Source organism: Aquarana catesbeiana, linkage group LG01 (assembly GCF_042186555.1).
Source record: "Aquarana catesbeiana isolate 2022-GZ linkage group LG01, ASM4218655v1, whole genome shotgun sequence".
Taxonomy (NCBI): domain Eukaryota; kingdom Metazoa; phylum Chordata; class Amphibia; order Anura; family Ranidae; genus Aquarana; species Aquarana catesbeiana.
In genome coordinates this window covers 349,549,070-349,563,362 of record NC_133324.1, presented here as the reverse complement: position 1 = coordinate 349,563,362, position 14,293 = coordinate 349,549,070, and the positions used below count along the sequence as shown (strand labels likewise).

The 14,293-nt window shown below is 42.7% G+C and overlaps 1 protein-coding gene across 1 annotated transcript in view; it reads right to left on the bottom strand.

Annotated features, from left to right (window-relative positions):
* Positions 1–464: 464 nt before the first annotated feature.
* HAUS4 (HAUS augmin like complex subunit 4) overlaps positions 465–14,293 on the bottom strand; it is a 34,646-nt gene continuing 20,817 nt past the window's right edge. The window contains exons 2-9 of the mRNA XM_073632456.1: positions 13,725–13,864; positions 11,523–11,654; positions 11,299–11,433; positions 11,129–11,225; positions 9,318–9,463; positions 9,070–9,200; positions 8,887–8,955; positions 465–794 (exon numbers count right to left, since the gene is read on the bottom strand). Coding sequence (XP_073488557.1) covers positions 611–794; positions 8,887–8,955; positions 9,070–9,200; positions 9,318–9,463; positions 11,129–11,225; positions 11,299–11,433; positions 11,523–11,654; positions 13,725–13,864 — 1,034 coding nt within the window. The 3' untranslated portion in view covers positions 465–610. The remainder of the gene's footprint in view (positions 795–8,886; positions 8,956–9,069; positions 9,201–9,317; positions 9,464–11,128; positions 11,226–11,298; positions 11,434–11,522; positions 11,655–13,724; positions 13,865–14,293) is intronic.

Here is a 14,293-nt window from a genome sequence, read left to right as displayed (position 1 = left end):
TAACAGCACTAGGGTAACTATAGAAATCCCAACCACGGCACTGCCTGCCTGGAGTTTGCATGTTCTCCCTGTGCCTGCTTGGGTTTGCTTCAAAGACATGCTGGTAGGTAACTTGGCCCTAGTATTTATGAACTTGAAGTTAAGGGCCCTAAAATGTAAGCTCCTTGAGGGCAAGGAATGATGTGAATGTACAATATATAGATGTAAAGCGCTGCATAAAATTGACAGCACAATACCAGGTACCTCGAATAACAGTAAATTAAGTTATTTAAAGCAAAATTTTATGTGCAGATTGTAACACAAAAAGATTTCTTTCATAGTTCTCCTTTTACTGGACCAAAATGTGAACAGACCCACCGTGGCCCCACCAAACAAATATAATAAACCATTGTGTAGACAACTCTTTTGTGCTGCCATTCTGTTAAAAGTTCCCAAAAAAAAAAAAAAAAAAAAAAAAAAAAAAAAAGGGAATACCATATTTTAATTTAGCTTCCACATTACATCACATGAAACAAGAATTTAATGCCAGCTCAGATATGCTCTATTAACAGAAGGAAAGCCTTGTAGATTTTTCTTCTACAGACAGTCCGCCCCCTCAACTTCATTTTGCTCAGGGTAACGTCTTGCTCAGCTCTTGAATTGCCCAACGATTATCTTTAATTTTATCCTTAAGGCGAGTATATTCCTGGACTAGCTCCTCAAACTTTGTGCCAAGGAACTCATATGAAGAAAGAATCTGCTTCGATGCAGCTAGTTCATTCTTTTCCGTCTTCACTGCAGCCTCTAAACTAGACCTGTAGAGAAGCAAAATCAGTTGTGAAGATAAAGCATCACTATCTTTTAGGCTGGGGTTGCACAAAGCGGCTCACAGCAGGGGTCCAGTGCGTCCCTGTTCAGCCAAAAATGTGGACTGAAAAGGTGAATTCGGACCTGAAATGGACCAGAAGATGCACAGGACTCCGGTGTGATTCGCTGTGTGATCCGGCTTCATTGAGAGCGGGTCACAATCTCCTGACATGCGAATTGGATGCAGGGAAACCCACATCCAATTTACAATAGTGTGAACCCAGCCTTAAAGTGTAAATCCTAACAATGAACTTCTTTTAAAAAAGGCAAATATACCATTAACGTTAGTTTGATATTTACATAAAAAAAAAAAAAAAAAGCTAAAAATAGGTGCATTTCTAACGCAGCATTCTACAGCTAAAGCTACTGGCGTTTGTGTAACGTGCAGTGTGCGTGAGTCCTAAAAGGGTAAGTTTAGCCTTACTGGCTCTCATCTTAAATTACAGAAGGGGAGTGGTTGTATAGTTTAGCAAAAGACACTGGGCAAGGCCGACACTACACAGTCTACAAAAAAAAAGAGAAAAAAACAAAAAACAAAAAAAAAACCCATGTGTTGTCAGTCTTTAACAGAAGTTTAAAGTGGAACTAAACCCATATTATATATTTATAATTTACATATTACATAGCTTGCATCTAACCCACTACCAATGTTTCCTTTGACTGCATTGATATTATGTCTTTGTACCCAATATCATTTACAAACGTTTTTATTAACATATTTGAGCAAGTACAAAAATATAAATTGCATGGAGAGTGAACATTCAAAGGCCAACCTATAATTGAACAGGTGAATAGCCCTCCAAAGATCGTTGGGTAAGAAAAATAAATGGATTTTTAAAACAGCTTACCTGTAAAATCCTTTTCTTGAAGTACACCACGGGACACAGAGCACCATAATAATGACTATGTGGGTTATACGCTTACCTTTAGGTGATTGGACACTGGCAACCAATAGTAAGACTGTTCCTCCCATATAACCCCTCCTATACCGGAAGCACCTCAGTTTTGTAGCAAGCAATGACGATCCCAGAAAGAGGGGAGGGACCTCTGTGTCCCGTGATGTACTTCAAGAAAGGGATTTTACAGGTAAGCGGTTTTAAAAATCCATTTTTCTTTATCGTACATCACGGGACACAGAGCACCATAATAATGACTATGTGGGATGTCCTAAAGCAATGCATCTGAGGGGACACACACATACACATTATCCCTAAGCCCAACGGGCCTGAGATTATAAAGCTGCCTGCAACACGCTGTGGCCAAAAACAGTCTCCCCTTGAGATCTCACATCCACCTGGTAAAACCTGGTGAACGTATGAACTGAAGACCAAGCGGCCGCTTTGCAAACCTGAGCCATAGACACCTGCTGGCGTACTGCCCATGATGCACTAATTCCTCTAGTGGAGTTTGCTTTTAAATCCCAAGGTGGAACCCTGCGCTTTAATCCATACGCCTGGATAACAGTCTGACGAATCCACCTGGATATAGCTGAACTAGTTGCCGGCTGTCCTTTTTTAGGACCCTCAGGCAAGACAAAAAACAAAAAAAACAAACAGTCAGTCAGTCTTCCGAAAGGGAGCTGACATTTTCTTTTTTTCCCCCCCTTTTTTTTTTCTCACATCAGCGAACACAGCTAGAGAGCAGAATCAGCTTAACGTTCATTAACCGTCGCCTTCGCAAATTCACATCATTGTGGTATATGCTTTTCCTCTTTTCCAATTGAAAAATCACTGTATGAAACTTTATTAAATGAGCTTATTAAAAACCCTACTTACTTATTCTCAAATGCCCAGTTTTAATCGAACTGAGAGCAATGAGACAAAAAAAACAAAAAAAAAAAACACCTTGACTCTTGCCAACTAAAGTGTCTGAGCTAATAATACAATAGGGATACAGCGAGCCACCCTATACAAGAAAAAAAAAGAAAAAAGAAAGGAAAAAGAAAAGACTGGACTAGTGGGCTCCCCACGCCCACCACCTAGTGGTAACGCCAGTGTTGTACATACCAGTAAAGGGACATAGTTACCCCCTTCCCTCCCTCTCCCCCCATCGCCCCCCCCCCCCCCACCTTCCCAAGCACCACTTAAGCTAAGTACATACCCAAGAACCGGAGCTGACATTTTCAAGTAAACTTTGATTGCCCTCACCACATCCAGTGAGTGAAGCGACCTTTCCTCCCTAGTCTTAGGGTTTGGAAAAAAGGAAGGTAAAATGATATCCTGATTCAAATGAAATTTGGAAACTACCTTCGGTAAAAAATCCGGACGAGTGCGCATGACCACTCTGTCCTGATGAAGAATCATAAAAGGTTCTTTGCAAGAAAGGGTGGCCAATTCTGACACCCTTCTAGCCGATGTTATAGCCACAAAAAAAAAAAAAAAAAAAAAAAAAATTTTCTGGTCAATAGGACAAAATGATTATGCCTAATAGGTTCAAATGGTTGGCTCTGTAAAGCTGACAGTACCAAATTTAGGTCCCAGGGACATAAAGGTGATTTAACCGGCGGCCTTAAGTGTGTTACTCCCTTGACAAAGGTTCGCACCAAAGAATGGGATGCAATTGGTCTTTGGAAAAAAAAACGATAAGGCCGAAATCTGTCCCTTAATTGTCCCTAAAGCGAGCTTCAAGTCTACTCCTGCTTGAAGAAAGGCCAGAACTCTTCCAAATCATATACCTACGAGGGTTCCATTTCCTCTCCTCACACCAAGAAATGTACGACTTCCAGACTCTATAATAGATAGCTCTAGAAACCGACTATCTAGCGTTTATCAAGGTAGACAAGACTGAATCCATAATACCACGGTCTTTCAACAGTCTGGTCTCAATAGCGAAGCCATCAAATTCAGCAACCGTAAAAGAAGGATGGAATATGGGACCTTGAGACAACAGGTCTGGACGGCATGGAAGGACTAATGGGTCCCCTACTGCCAACTTCACAATCTCCGACTAACAGGATCTCCAGGGCCACTAGGATCACTGGTTTTTGCTCCTCCTGTATTCTGCGTAATAAGTGCGGCAGAATTTGGATCGGGGGAAAAGCATATATCAGAGAATACTGATCCCAAGGAACTACTAATGCGTCTATCCCGACCGCAAGCGGATCCTTGGTCCTGGATAAGAACCTGTTCAGCTTGGCATTGAATCTGGATGCCAGTAGATCCACATCTGGGGTCCCCCAGTATTGGCAGATCTGTAGAAAAACCTCGGGGTGCAGGGACCATTCCCCTGGCAACAATTTCTGGCGACTTAGGAAACCTGCCTGCCAATTGTCCACCCCCGGGATAAACACTGCCGAAAGGAACGGCACATGTTTTTCTGCCCAAGTCAATATATGGTTCACCTCTCTCTGGGCTGCCCGACTCCTGGCACCTCCCTCGTGGTTGATATATGCCACCACCGTGGAGTTGTCGGACTGGACTCTGACAGGAAGCCCCCGCAATCTGGATGTCCAGAATCGCAGAGCCAGACGAGCTGCCCAAATCTCCAATAGATTGATGGGCAGGGTCCTTTCTGTCTGGGACCATATTCCCTGAACAGATGCCTCCTCTAGGACTGCTCCCCAGCCTAGAAGACTGGCGTCCGTAGTTACGACCTTCCAAGCTACTGGTGGAAAAGATTTCCCTTTTTTCAAATTGCTGGTTCTTAACCACCAAGAGAGGTTCCATAGTACCTGTGGAGATAGAACCATCGGCTGATCAAAGGTTCGAGCTGACTTGTCCCAGGCCGTTCGAATACTGTTCTGGAACTCTCTGGAGTGGAACTGTGCATATGGCACTGCGCTGAAGGATGACACCATCTTGCCCAGTAACCTCATGCACAGGCGAATAGAAGGTGTTAGTTCGCTCATCACCTTCTGGACAAGTTCCACTATGGAGACGACCTTTAAGGAGGGCAGAAACACCTTTTCTTGGGCGGTGTCCAAGACCAGACCCAGATACACCAATGCTTGGGTCGGACAAAGAGCTGACTTGTTCAAATTTAGAATCCAACCTAGTCTGTGGCCAGACTGAATGGTAGTGCCACGAATTGAAAAGGACTGCCTTCTACAGCAAAGCGTAGGAACCTTTGATGTGGACCGAAGATTGGCACATGAAGGTACGCGTCCTTGATATCTATGGACACTAAATAGTCTCCCTTCCTCAGGGATTTTACTATCGAATGAACAGACTCCATGCAGAAGGGTCGAACGTTTATAAAGACGTTGAGAGCTTTAAGGTCCAAAATGGGCCTTACTTCCCCATTTGACTTCGGCATAGTGAATAGGTTTGAATAAAACCCTCTGAACCTTTCCTCGTGCGGAACCTTTACAATTACTCCCCGCTTTAGCAGATGCTGTAAAGCTAGGAATAAGCATCTTCTTTTCTTTGGAATCCGATGGAACCCTTGAGTACAGATACCGATTTGGGGGGAATTCCCGAAACTCTATTCTGTAACCGTATTTTACAGTGGAAATGACCCATCTGTCTTGAACTAGTTCTTCCCAGGCATCCCGAAACAGCCGAAGCCTGCCCCCCCACCCGTGACAGCGGAGGCGCCCCTTCACAAGGTAGAATTGGAGTTGGGCTTGGGTGTCTTTTGGGTCCAGGGTTTCTTCTGACCCTGGGGTCTTTTAAACCCAGACGGCTGAGGCCGTCGATACCGCTTAGGGGAAGAACCACTAGGTCCTGGAGCATTGGGAATTTTATAAGAGGGTTGCTTCCCTTTCCTTTTTATTAGGGAGTAGGGCACTCTTTCCTCCAGAGATCTTTTGGATATATTTATCCAGATCCTCGCCAAACAAGCGCTCTCCATGGAAAGGAAAAGCTGCGAGTAGCCTTTTACATGGCGTCTCAGCAGACCAGTTCTTTAGCCACAAGACTGCGCATATGGATTGACAGTAACGCAAAACGAGACATCTGTTGGATTGAGTCCTTCAATGCGTCTACTGCAAAACATAAGGCATGAGGAATCTCCGATAACTCCTCGGCAGATTCCTCCTGGCAAGGTATGTTCTCTCCCAACCTTTTAAAAGCGATCCTTTAGGGATTGGCAAATCCCAATAGCTGCAACTGCTGGCTGAACTGCTGCACCAGCCACCGAAAAGGAGGCCTTTAATAAGGACTCTAGTTTTTTATCAGCCGGATCCTTGAATACCTGGGCATTATCCACTGGATAGGTTAAACTTTTATTCACAGAAGATATGGCAGCATCCACCAAAGGTGTGCCTCATTTCTTCCTGAACTTCTCCTCCATAAGATATAAGACAGAAAACCTTTTTGGAGGTAAGTATATCCTGTCAGGGTGCTCCCAGTCCACGTAAACCACCTGCTCCAGTAACGGATGCAAAGGGAACGCTTGGGAAATTTGCTGAGGTCGCAAAGATCCCAAAGTAGAACAGGAGAGTGCAGACTCCTGTAACTTAAACCCAATTCGTACCATCTCAATTTGAGATTGGATAAACAATTTTTGGGAATGGGAGGCTGAAATTGGCTCTTCAGAGCCAGAGTCCTCAGCCGAGGATCCGTCAGCCTCTCCTTCCTCTCGGTCTTTTATGACCACCTCTTCCAAATCCTCTGCCCATTCTGGTTCCAGATCACCTGGACCCATCTTGCTATAAGTCCTGGTGCTCCAGTGACTCTCCACTTGGCCCAGGCTCAGGGGAGGGAGATCTATTACGCTTCCTCCCCCCTGTATTACAGAGGCAATCACGCCAGCTATTTTGCCCTCAAGGCCCGCTAAGGCAGATGCCAAATCATCCTTTGTAACATAAGCCGAGGCAGGTATATTGGTAGTGGCCACTATGCCTGACAAATGCAAAGGCTCAGCAAGGCCAGATGCCGCAGGTCTTTCAGGAGAAACTGAGGCTGCATCAGCATGGGGTTGGTCTCCTGTTTTTAGAGGAGGTACTCTTACCCCTGTGCTAGCCTTGTTCCCTATACCTCGTTTTCTGGAAGACATTGCTTACACACGAGGAGAAAAGGAGTACTCCCCACAAACTACAACCAGCCTTCAACCTGTCACCACTGTGTCCAAGACCTCCAGACTCACGTGCCCAAATATTGCTCTGTGCTGACCACGCGCACGCCAGGAGCTCCATCCCTATAAAGCCTTAGCTTGAGAGTGAGCGTGCGCATCAGCGGCATACCCGCCGCACGTGCCGTCCTGACACTCGCGGCGCATCTGTGATGCGCACAGCAGCGGCGCACACACATGCCGGTGGCGAGCACGCAGCGCACACCCGATCAAAATGCGCGCCATACCAGCCATCTGTAAGACACAGGTTTCAAGGTTTACCAGCAGCTTTCAGAGGGAATATATATATATTCCCCAAGGAAGTACTCACCATCCCAAGCAGCAGGGCCTGTTTTACCAGGCCCAATCTTCCCCCATCACAAGGGATAGCGCCTTTAATGGACCTTCAGGGACCGGGTCCCCCATATTTTGGGGTCCACACCCCTGGACAGCACCCTTTCTGGTTTTACCTTGGGCAAGATTGACCAGGAATACCAATTTAACAAGGGTCCAGTGCCTATATAGGACACATTACAAGCAATACCTCAGTTCAAGAACGAGGTTCGGGTACCATTCACTTTAGCTTTTGTTATGCCACTTGAATGGATCCGATTATGACGTCCTCAGTGGGACATCTTTGAAGAAAATTGAAGAGCTTTAACAGCCATGACCATCACCTTCAAGACACTGGCGAAAAAAACTGAGGTGCTTCCGGTACAGGAGGGGTTATATGGGAGGAACCATCTTACTATTGGTTGCCAGTGTCCAATCACCTAAAGGTAAGCGTATAACCCACAGTCATTGTTATGGTGCTCTGTGTCCCGTGATGTACGATAAAGAAAATAAAACTTTCAGAATAGAAAATAATCTAAATAAAAGGTAACAAGGTAGTTTCTGCATTATAAGTAGACGGGGTACATAGAAGGTAAGCTCTAGACGGGAATCTTTCTACATACTCGGGGTTACCAGATCATCTGGAGAACTCAACTGGGGTAATAGGGAAACCCCCCTTTGTACCCAATATCATGTGGTTTACATATATGTAAATATTAAATCCATCATTTTAACGGTTTCCCAAAACATTAATATTCAAGGCATGCCGCCGTGAAGGAGAACTGTTACAATTGCTTATTCTCTCAATGGAACCGTCAAGCCATCAAATGTCTGTAGTCATAGCTGATCACATGTGTAGCATCATGGCAAATGCAGATCAGACATAGGCTAAGATGACAGCTTCCTTGGCTGTAAAGGATAGGAGTATTTAGATTCGCTTTACAAGTCAAATCCATTTCTGCCAAATCAACAAGCATTTTTACTTGAAGGCGCAGAACTTTACCCATAACAACTTGATAAAAATAATGTTTTTTTTTTTTAGCAAGGAACATACATCCCACATTACTAATTATGCTACCAAAATTAGTGTGTGCTGTAAATTGCCTGTTTCTTCTTGCAGGAGGCTGCCATTTTGCTGAAGCCCAGAGCCCCTGAACAGCAGTAAATCATAAAGTGGAACTAAACCCATAGATTTAACAGTTTCAAAAGCCAGTTACGTTCCTGGGATGTTGGGGTTGCTAACTGTCACATTTGCTTGTGTCCTCAACCAAACTGTCAAATCATGAAATGGTTGATGGTAGCTGATCACATGTGCAGCACCATGGCAGATGCAGATCAAACAGAAGCATCTTCCTTGGCTGTAAAGGATAGGAGGGTTTAATTCCATGTTAAGGCTGTCAGCAGATCGGCCTCTACAAATTCGGCAGTGCCTAAGAGAAAGCAACTGAGCATGTGCAGAGTACGGTGAGACAGAGCATTACTAGATTTTAAACAGTATAGGCACTTATTTTTAACGTTTTACATAGCTATACCTGCAAAAGGGGCCAGCCTGACATGATCTAGCAGGACGTAATTGTCTGACTAAAAGTTCCACTTTAAAAGTAATGAAACATGGGGAAATGTGCATGTATTGCAGAGGCCTACAACTTTTTTTTTTTTAATGTTGTTCTTTTTCCTTAACATATGCTTTAATATAAGCTTAATATCATGACCTACCTGATGTACTTATGAACATCAACTTTCTCAGGGGAGTAAGTGTCAGTGAGGACTTGCAGTTCTTCCACTCTGCATTTAAAAAAAAAAAAAAAAAAAAATTTACATAAAATGATGGTGCGTTAAAATGAAGTAAGATGTCTCAATCACCATGCAACGGCACAAAGTGGTCAGAGCACATCTTACCGGAGTTTTAAGAATAGCGCATTACTCTTGGCTTCCAAGTATTCGGCATTCATGCAATCAATTTCTGATTGTGCTTGCAGACGAAGATCAGAAGCAGCTTGTCTAAGGAGGGAAAGGCAGCGCAAGAGCACCTTAATATAAAAAGTAAAAAAATAAAAATTGAAAAAAAATAAGGGCATTTACATGTGTCTGCTGACATATATTGGTTCTTAAAGAAATATAAGCCAGGAAATACCCAATATACGCACATGAGGGTACATTTCCTGCTGCCTTTCCAGTAATGCTCCTATTTCTTGGTGCTTCTCCTCCTCCGTCTGCAACCTTCTCTTTTCGTCTTCCAATGTACTGGCCAAACGCAACGCTTTTGCAGCCCGAAGGACTTCACTCTCTTCATCTGAGGCAGAAAGACAATACAAATAAAACAGGATTGAATTTAGAAGCTTGGAACAAAACATTAGTTTCCTTTCTGGCCATATACAATGGAATTTGATCAGTAAGGAAACTGCTAAAGTAAAATTATACCCAGAGAAAAAAAATATGGGCTGTTATTGCGGTCCACTCCTGCTAAAAATGCTAGCTGCACAGTTGGTATAGTTACGCAACGTCTAATACTTTGCTATTCACTATGGAGGATAAAAACAAACAATTCTGAACCGTCGCAAACTCCTTTGCCATCTCTGCTTGTTCCAGTCCAAGGACTCAAAGTCATAAAGCTAGACACAGCCAGGCAACTAGCAAAATTCAGCAGGAGATCATAAATGGCAGAATTTGTATCTCTATGTCCATGTTTTCTTTGCATTCTCATGATCTGGCAGTCCACTCCTTAGAACAAGGTTTCCAAACCAGGTTTCCATGGAAGTTGAAGGTTCCTCCAGAGGTTGCTAGGGGTTCCTTGAGCAATTTCTGCCCCTTAGACAAGTTCCCACTGACACCATTAATCTTTAACTATCTGTAAGGGGCTAATTCTTCCCAATGACAAGTGTGAGGAGCATTCTTCCCACTGATCATCACACTAATGTGTCACGAGTTGTAGGTATAATTATTACCAGGGGTTTCCAGAGACTGGAAAGATATTTTAAGGATTCCTCTGTGTCGGAGAGGTTGAGAAAGGCTTTAAAAGTATATTCAATAATAATTAAATGTATGCATTAAAGTCTATCATGGGAGATGCCGTTTGTGACCTGTGCTTCAGATAATGCTAGTTGCCTGCCTGTCATCCCCTTGTTTCCTTGCTTTCAAGTCTGTGACACAGAACAAGTCAGCAGATAAGGACTTCTGGATTGAACACCGTGCCAATCCAGAGACTCAGAGGGGCTGATTTACTAAAACTGGAGAGCGCAAAATCTGGTGCAGTTGTGCAGAGAAACCAAACAGCTTCCATTTTTTTTGTCAAAACTTAAATTGAACAAGCTTATAGAAGCTGATTGACTACCATGCACAGCTGCACCAGATTTTGCGCCCTCCAGTTTTAGTAAATTTAGACAACTATTTTATTCTATTTTCTGAAGTCAGTCAGAATCGACAGTTTGTTTTTCCCATGACATTTGTACTTTAAGATATAATATATTTCAGCTTTAATTTTGAGCTTCCTGACAGGTTTAATTCACATGATGGATTGCAATCACTCAGTGAATTCATTGACATGACATCCCTTACCAGAATTCCCTATTCTACTCAATAGCAAAGTAATTTACGTAGTAGAAAAGATTTTACCAAAACTTCTTCTGCTCATCATTATTACAATGTCTTCCAGGACCAAACAACAACAAAGGGGCTAGGATGCTGCTTTGTGATAGCATGGTATTAGCACCCCGAAAGTGTAGCTCATAAGACCCGATGCTTTTATACAAAAAGGGACAAACAAGGATGTAAAGCTTTCCTGTGACCTAAATCAATGGCCACTTGGTACAGCTTATGTCACCTCTTCAACTTCATCTAAAGCAATATTCCATATTATGTTTATTTGAAATCACATTCACACCAAAACAGTAATTACTGGAATTTGATACCCAGCTGTGGCAAATTAAAAAGATTGCATAGGTAAAGAATGTGAGCACACCTGTCTCAGGCTGATGGAATGATAAGAAAGTGAAACATTTCTTCCGCAGAGCCTCCTCCAGCTGCTTATGTAGTCTCTCTCGTATCCAGAGAATATCCTAAACATACAGAGGGTGGTTAGTCATCAAAATATAAAATCCAATTTTGTCTAAGATTTTGAGAATATTATACCGTGTTTGAAGGTAGAAGGTTTAACAAATCTTGTTTCTCCAACCCAAGAAGAGCTATAGATCCTGCATCATTATTGGAAGGCAGGAGGCCTGAACACTGCGTGACCAATAAGCACTGTTGTAGCCCATCCAGAAACTGTACAAAGAAAGCAAGGGTGAGACATAAATTAAAAAATATTGAGACAAGAACAAAGATAAAACATGGAAAATGAAATTGAAAGCTACCTTGTTCTCCTCAACAGTTGTCTTGCCTTCCTGCTTCCTGACCAGTAAATCCAGTAACATCTCCTGTATCAGCCTGTGAAGGACTTCTGATCTCAACCACACCTTCCTCTGCAGCCGTAGCTCTCTTTGCACCTTAGTATAAAAAAAAAAAAAAAAAAAAATGTATACAAAAACATAGCAAAATTAAAATTCCTACTAAGGAAGTGGTTATTAAAAGATCACATCCTGTTCACAAAGTATGATGCACAGTTGCTATTCACGTATAAATTACATTAAGCCATTTCATCCATGACTCCATGACCAGTTATTATACAGGATATATATAGTGCCAACAGTTTGCGCAGCGCTTTAGAACATGAGGGCAGACAGTACAATGACTATACAATTTAATACAGGAGGAATCAAAGGGCCCTGCTGGTTAGAGCTTACAATCTAGGAGGGAGGGTCAAAAAAAAAAAAAAAAAAAAAAAAGTGTAAGTGTGTGTGTGTGGGGTGATGACCTGATGGAGAAAATAAAAGTACAGTTGTTAGGTGTGGGTAAGATAGGCTTCAGAGGAGGGTTTTCAGGGATCGTCTAAAAGCAAACTAGCAGATAAATCGGACAGATTGGGGTAGGGAGTTTGATAGGATGGAAGAGGCTCTTGAAAAGTCCTGGAGGCGAGCGAGCATGGGAGGAGGCGACGAGGGAGCAGGGGGTCTTGGGAGGAACAAAAAGAATGATTAGGTTGGTATTTTGAGACTAGGTTAGTAATGCAGGTGGCTGATTTTAAGTGTATATGTTACCCCAAAATTTCATATTCTTGATGTGTGCAAGTTCTATCCTATACTTGTGTTAAAGTATCCTGTTCAATTTTAAACTGACCATGCTAGGCATAAGAGCACATCTATCCAGTGTGGTCAGTTTTCTGGCTGGGCTAACAGCCTGCTTGCACTCCAATGGCTAAGACTTGTGCTGACCCCCTCTGCACAGCTCATCACTGGGGAAAAAAAAATAAAAAAATAAATCTGTGTTTGGCTCTCTCTGCCACTGAGAATAGGTATGTGCAAAAATACATATAACAAGCACTCCCCCCCCCCCTTAAAATCAGGGGAAAATCGTGTGCGCGTTATACGCCAAATCATTTATTTCATTTTGCGTTTGTGTCACATCTCACCAGTTAGTATGCTGGAAGTGTGTTATTTACATTTTATGGTGAAGGATTTTTTGAATTTATATGTTATTTCACTATCCATATAATAGTTTGTTGGAGCACTGTGCAGTATTAGAAAGTTGATATTCAGCGCATTATTAACCCTCACATTTATCACTATTTTGTGTTATTAGTACACAATTCAATAATTGCAGCTTTATCATTTGGTTATCTTTTAATATTTTATCACAAAATTTTATATATTCACTTCAGCGCTTTAGTAATAGCTACATTTTTTTATACGCCAAACAGCTGCCTCGGAGGGGAAGGAGGGAACGAGCGCTGCCAAAATAGACAGAGCTGAAACTCCTGTGTACTCGGCTCTGTTCGCAGTCACACCCAGTCCCGCCTCCTAGCATTGACATCCCGCCATTGGACCGGTGTTATGTCCATCATAAGAGCCGGGCCAAGGGGCGGGGCTGCGAGCAGAGTACACAGGGATCCAGGTCTGTTTATTTCGGCAATAAAAGGGCTGCAGATGGGTACTGATCATACTGCAAAGATGGGCAAGGCTGCAGATGGGCACTGATCAGACTGCAATGATGGGCACTAATCATGCTGCAATGATGGGCAAGGCTGCAGATGGGCACTAATCATGCTGCAATGATGGAAAAAAGGAAGAAGGATAGACAGACACATGTTTTGCCTTGCATTTCTATTTTAAACTGAATGGGTTGTTTTACAAGGTCCATATATATATATATATATATATATATATACACACCTCAATATCTAATCATTTGGGCTCAGTTTCCTGTGCCTTGTTCTTTCCATATAAATAGGGATATATTACACTGGATCTTTTATTTTAAGATTCCTCATAACAGGATAAACAGGTCACTACACCATGTCAAGCAGAGTAAGATTTAAAAGACTAACAGTATTCTTTACACTGATGGGCTAACGTTTTCTGACACCGGTAGCAAACAGTTTCCACGGTTTTTTTCCCCCATAGTAGAAAAACCATAAAAGTGGACAGCAAAAAAAAAAAAAAAGGAAGAAGATTAGTTACCTCTTCCAATTCACGACTTAAGGTGGTGCTTTCACCACTTGGCTCCAAAATCTGACATAGTTCCAACAAAAGCTTACTAAACTGTGGATTTTTCTCCAGATCCTCCTCCTCAAGCTGGAGCATTGGAAGACGACCGTTTACTGAAAAATACAAGTAGAATAAAAAAGGCAATTAACAGATAGAACCTGATATTTTCTCTTCGTTGAAAAACATTGGAAACAATTTTGAACGCACTGAGGACAGAGGCACACCCTTCTGGGACAAGATTGGGTTCACATACGAGTACGGAGCGGCTCACAGCAGGGGTCCGTTTAAGGTTCGATTTCAGCCCAAATTTTGGTCTGACTTTGGACCTGAAACTGATCAGAAGACGCATGGGCTCCTGTGCAAATAGCACTGGAGCCGCTGCAGAAATATGTGAACTGGCTCACAATCTCCTGCTGTGCGAATTGGATGCAGAAAAAATCCGTATCCAATTCGCATTAGTGTGAACCCAGCCTAAAGCTCGCCATACACAAATTTTGGCACTGCAGATTCCTCCACACACACTGTTTGGAGTACATGGGGAA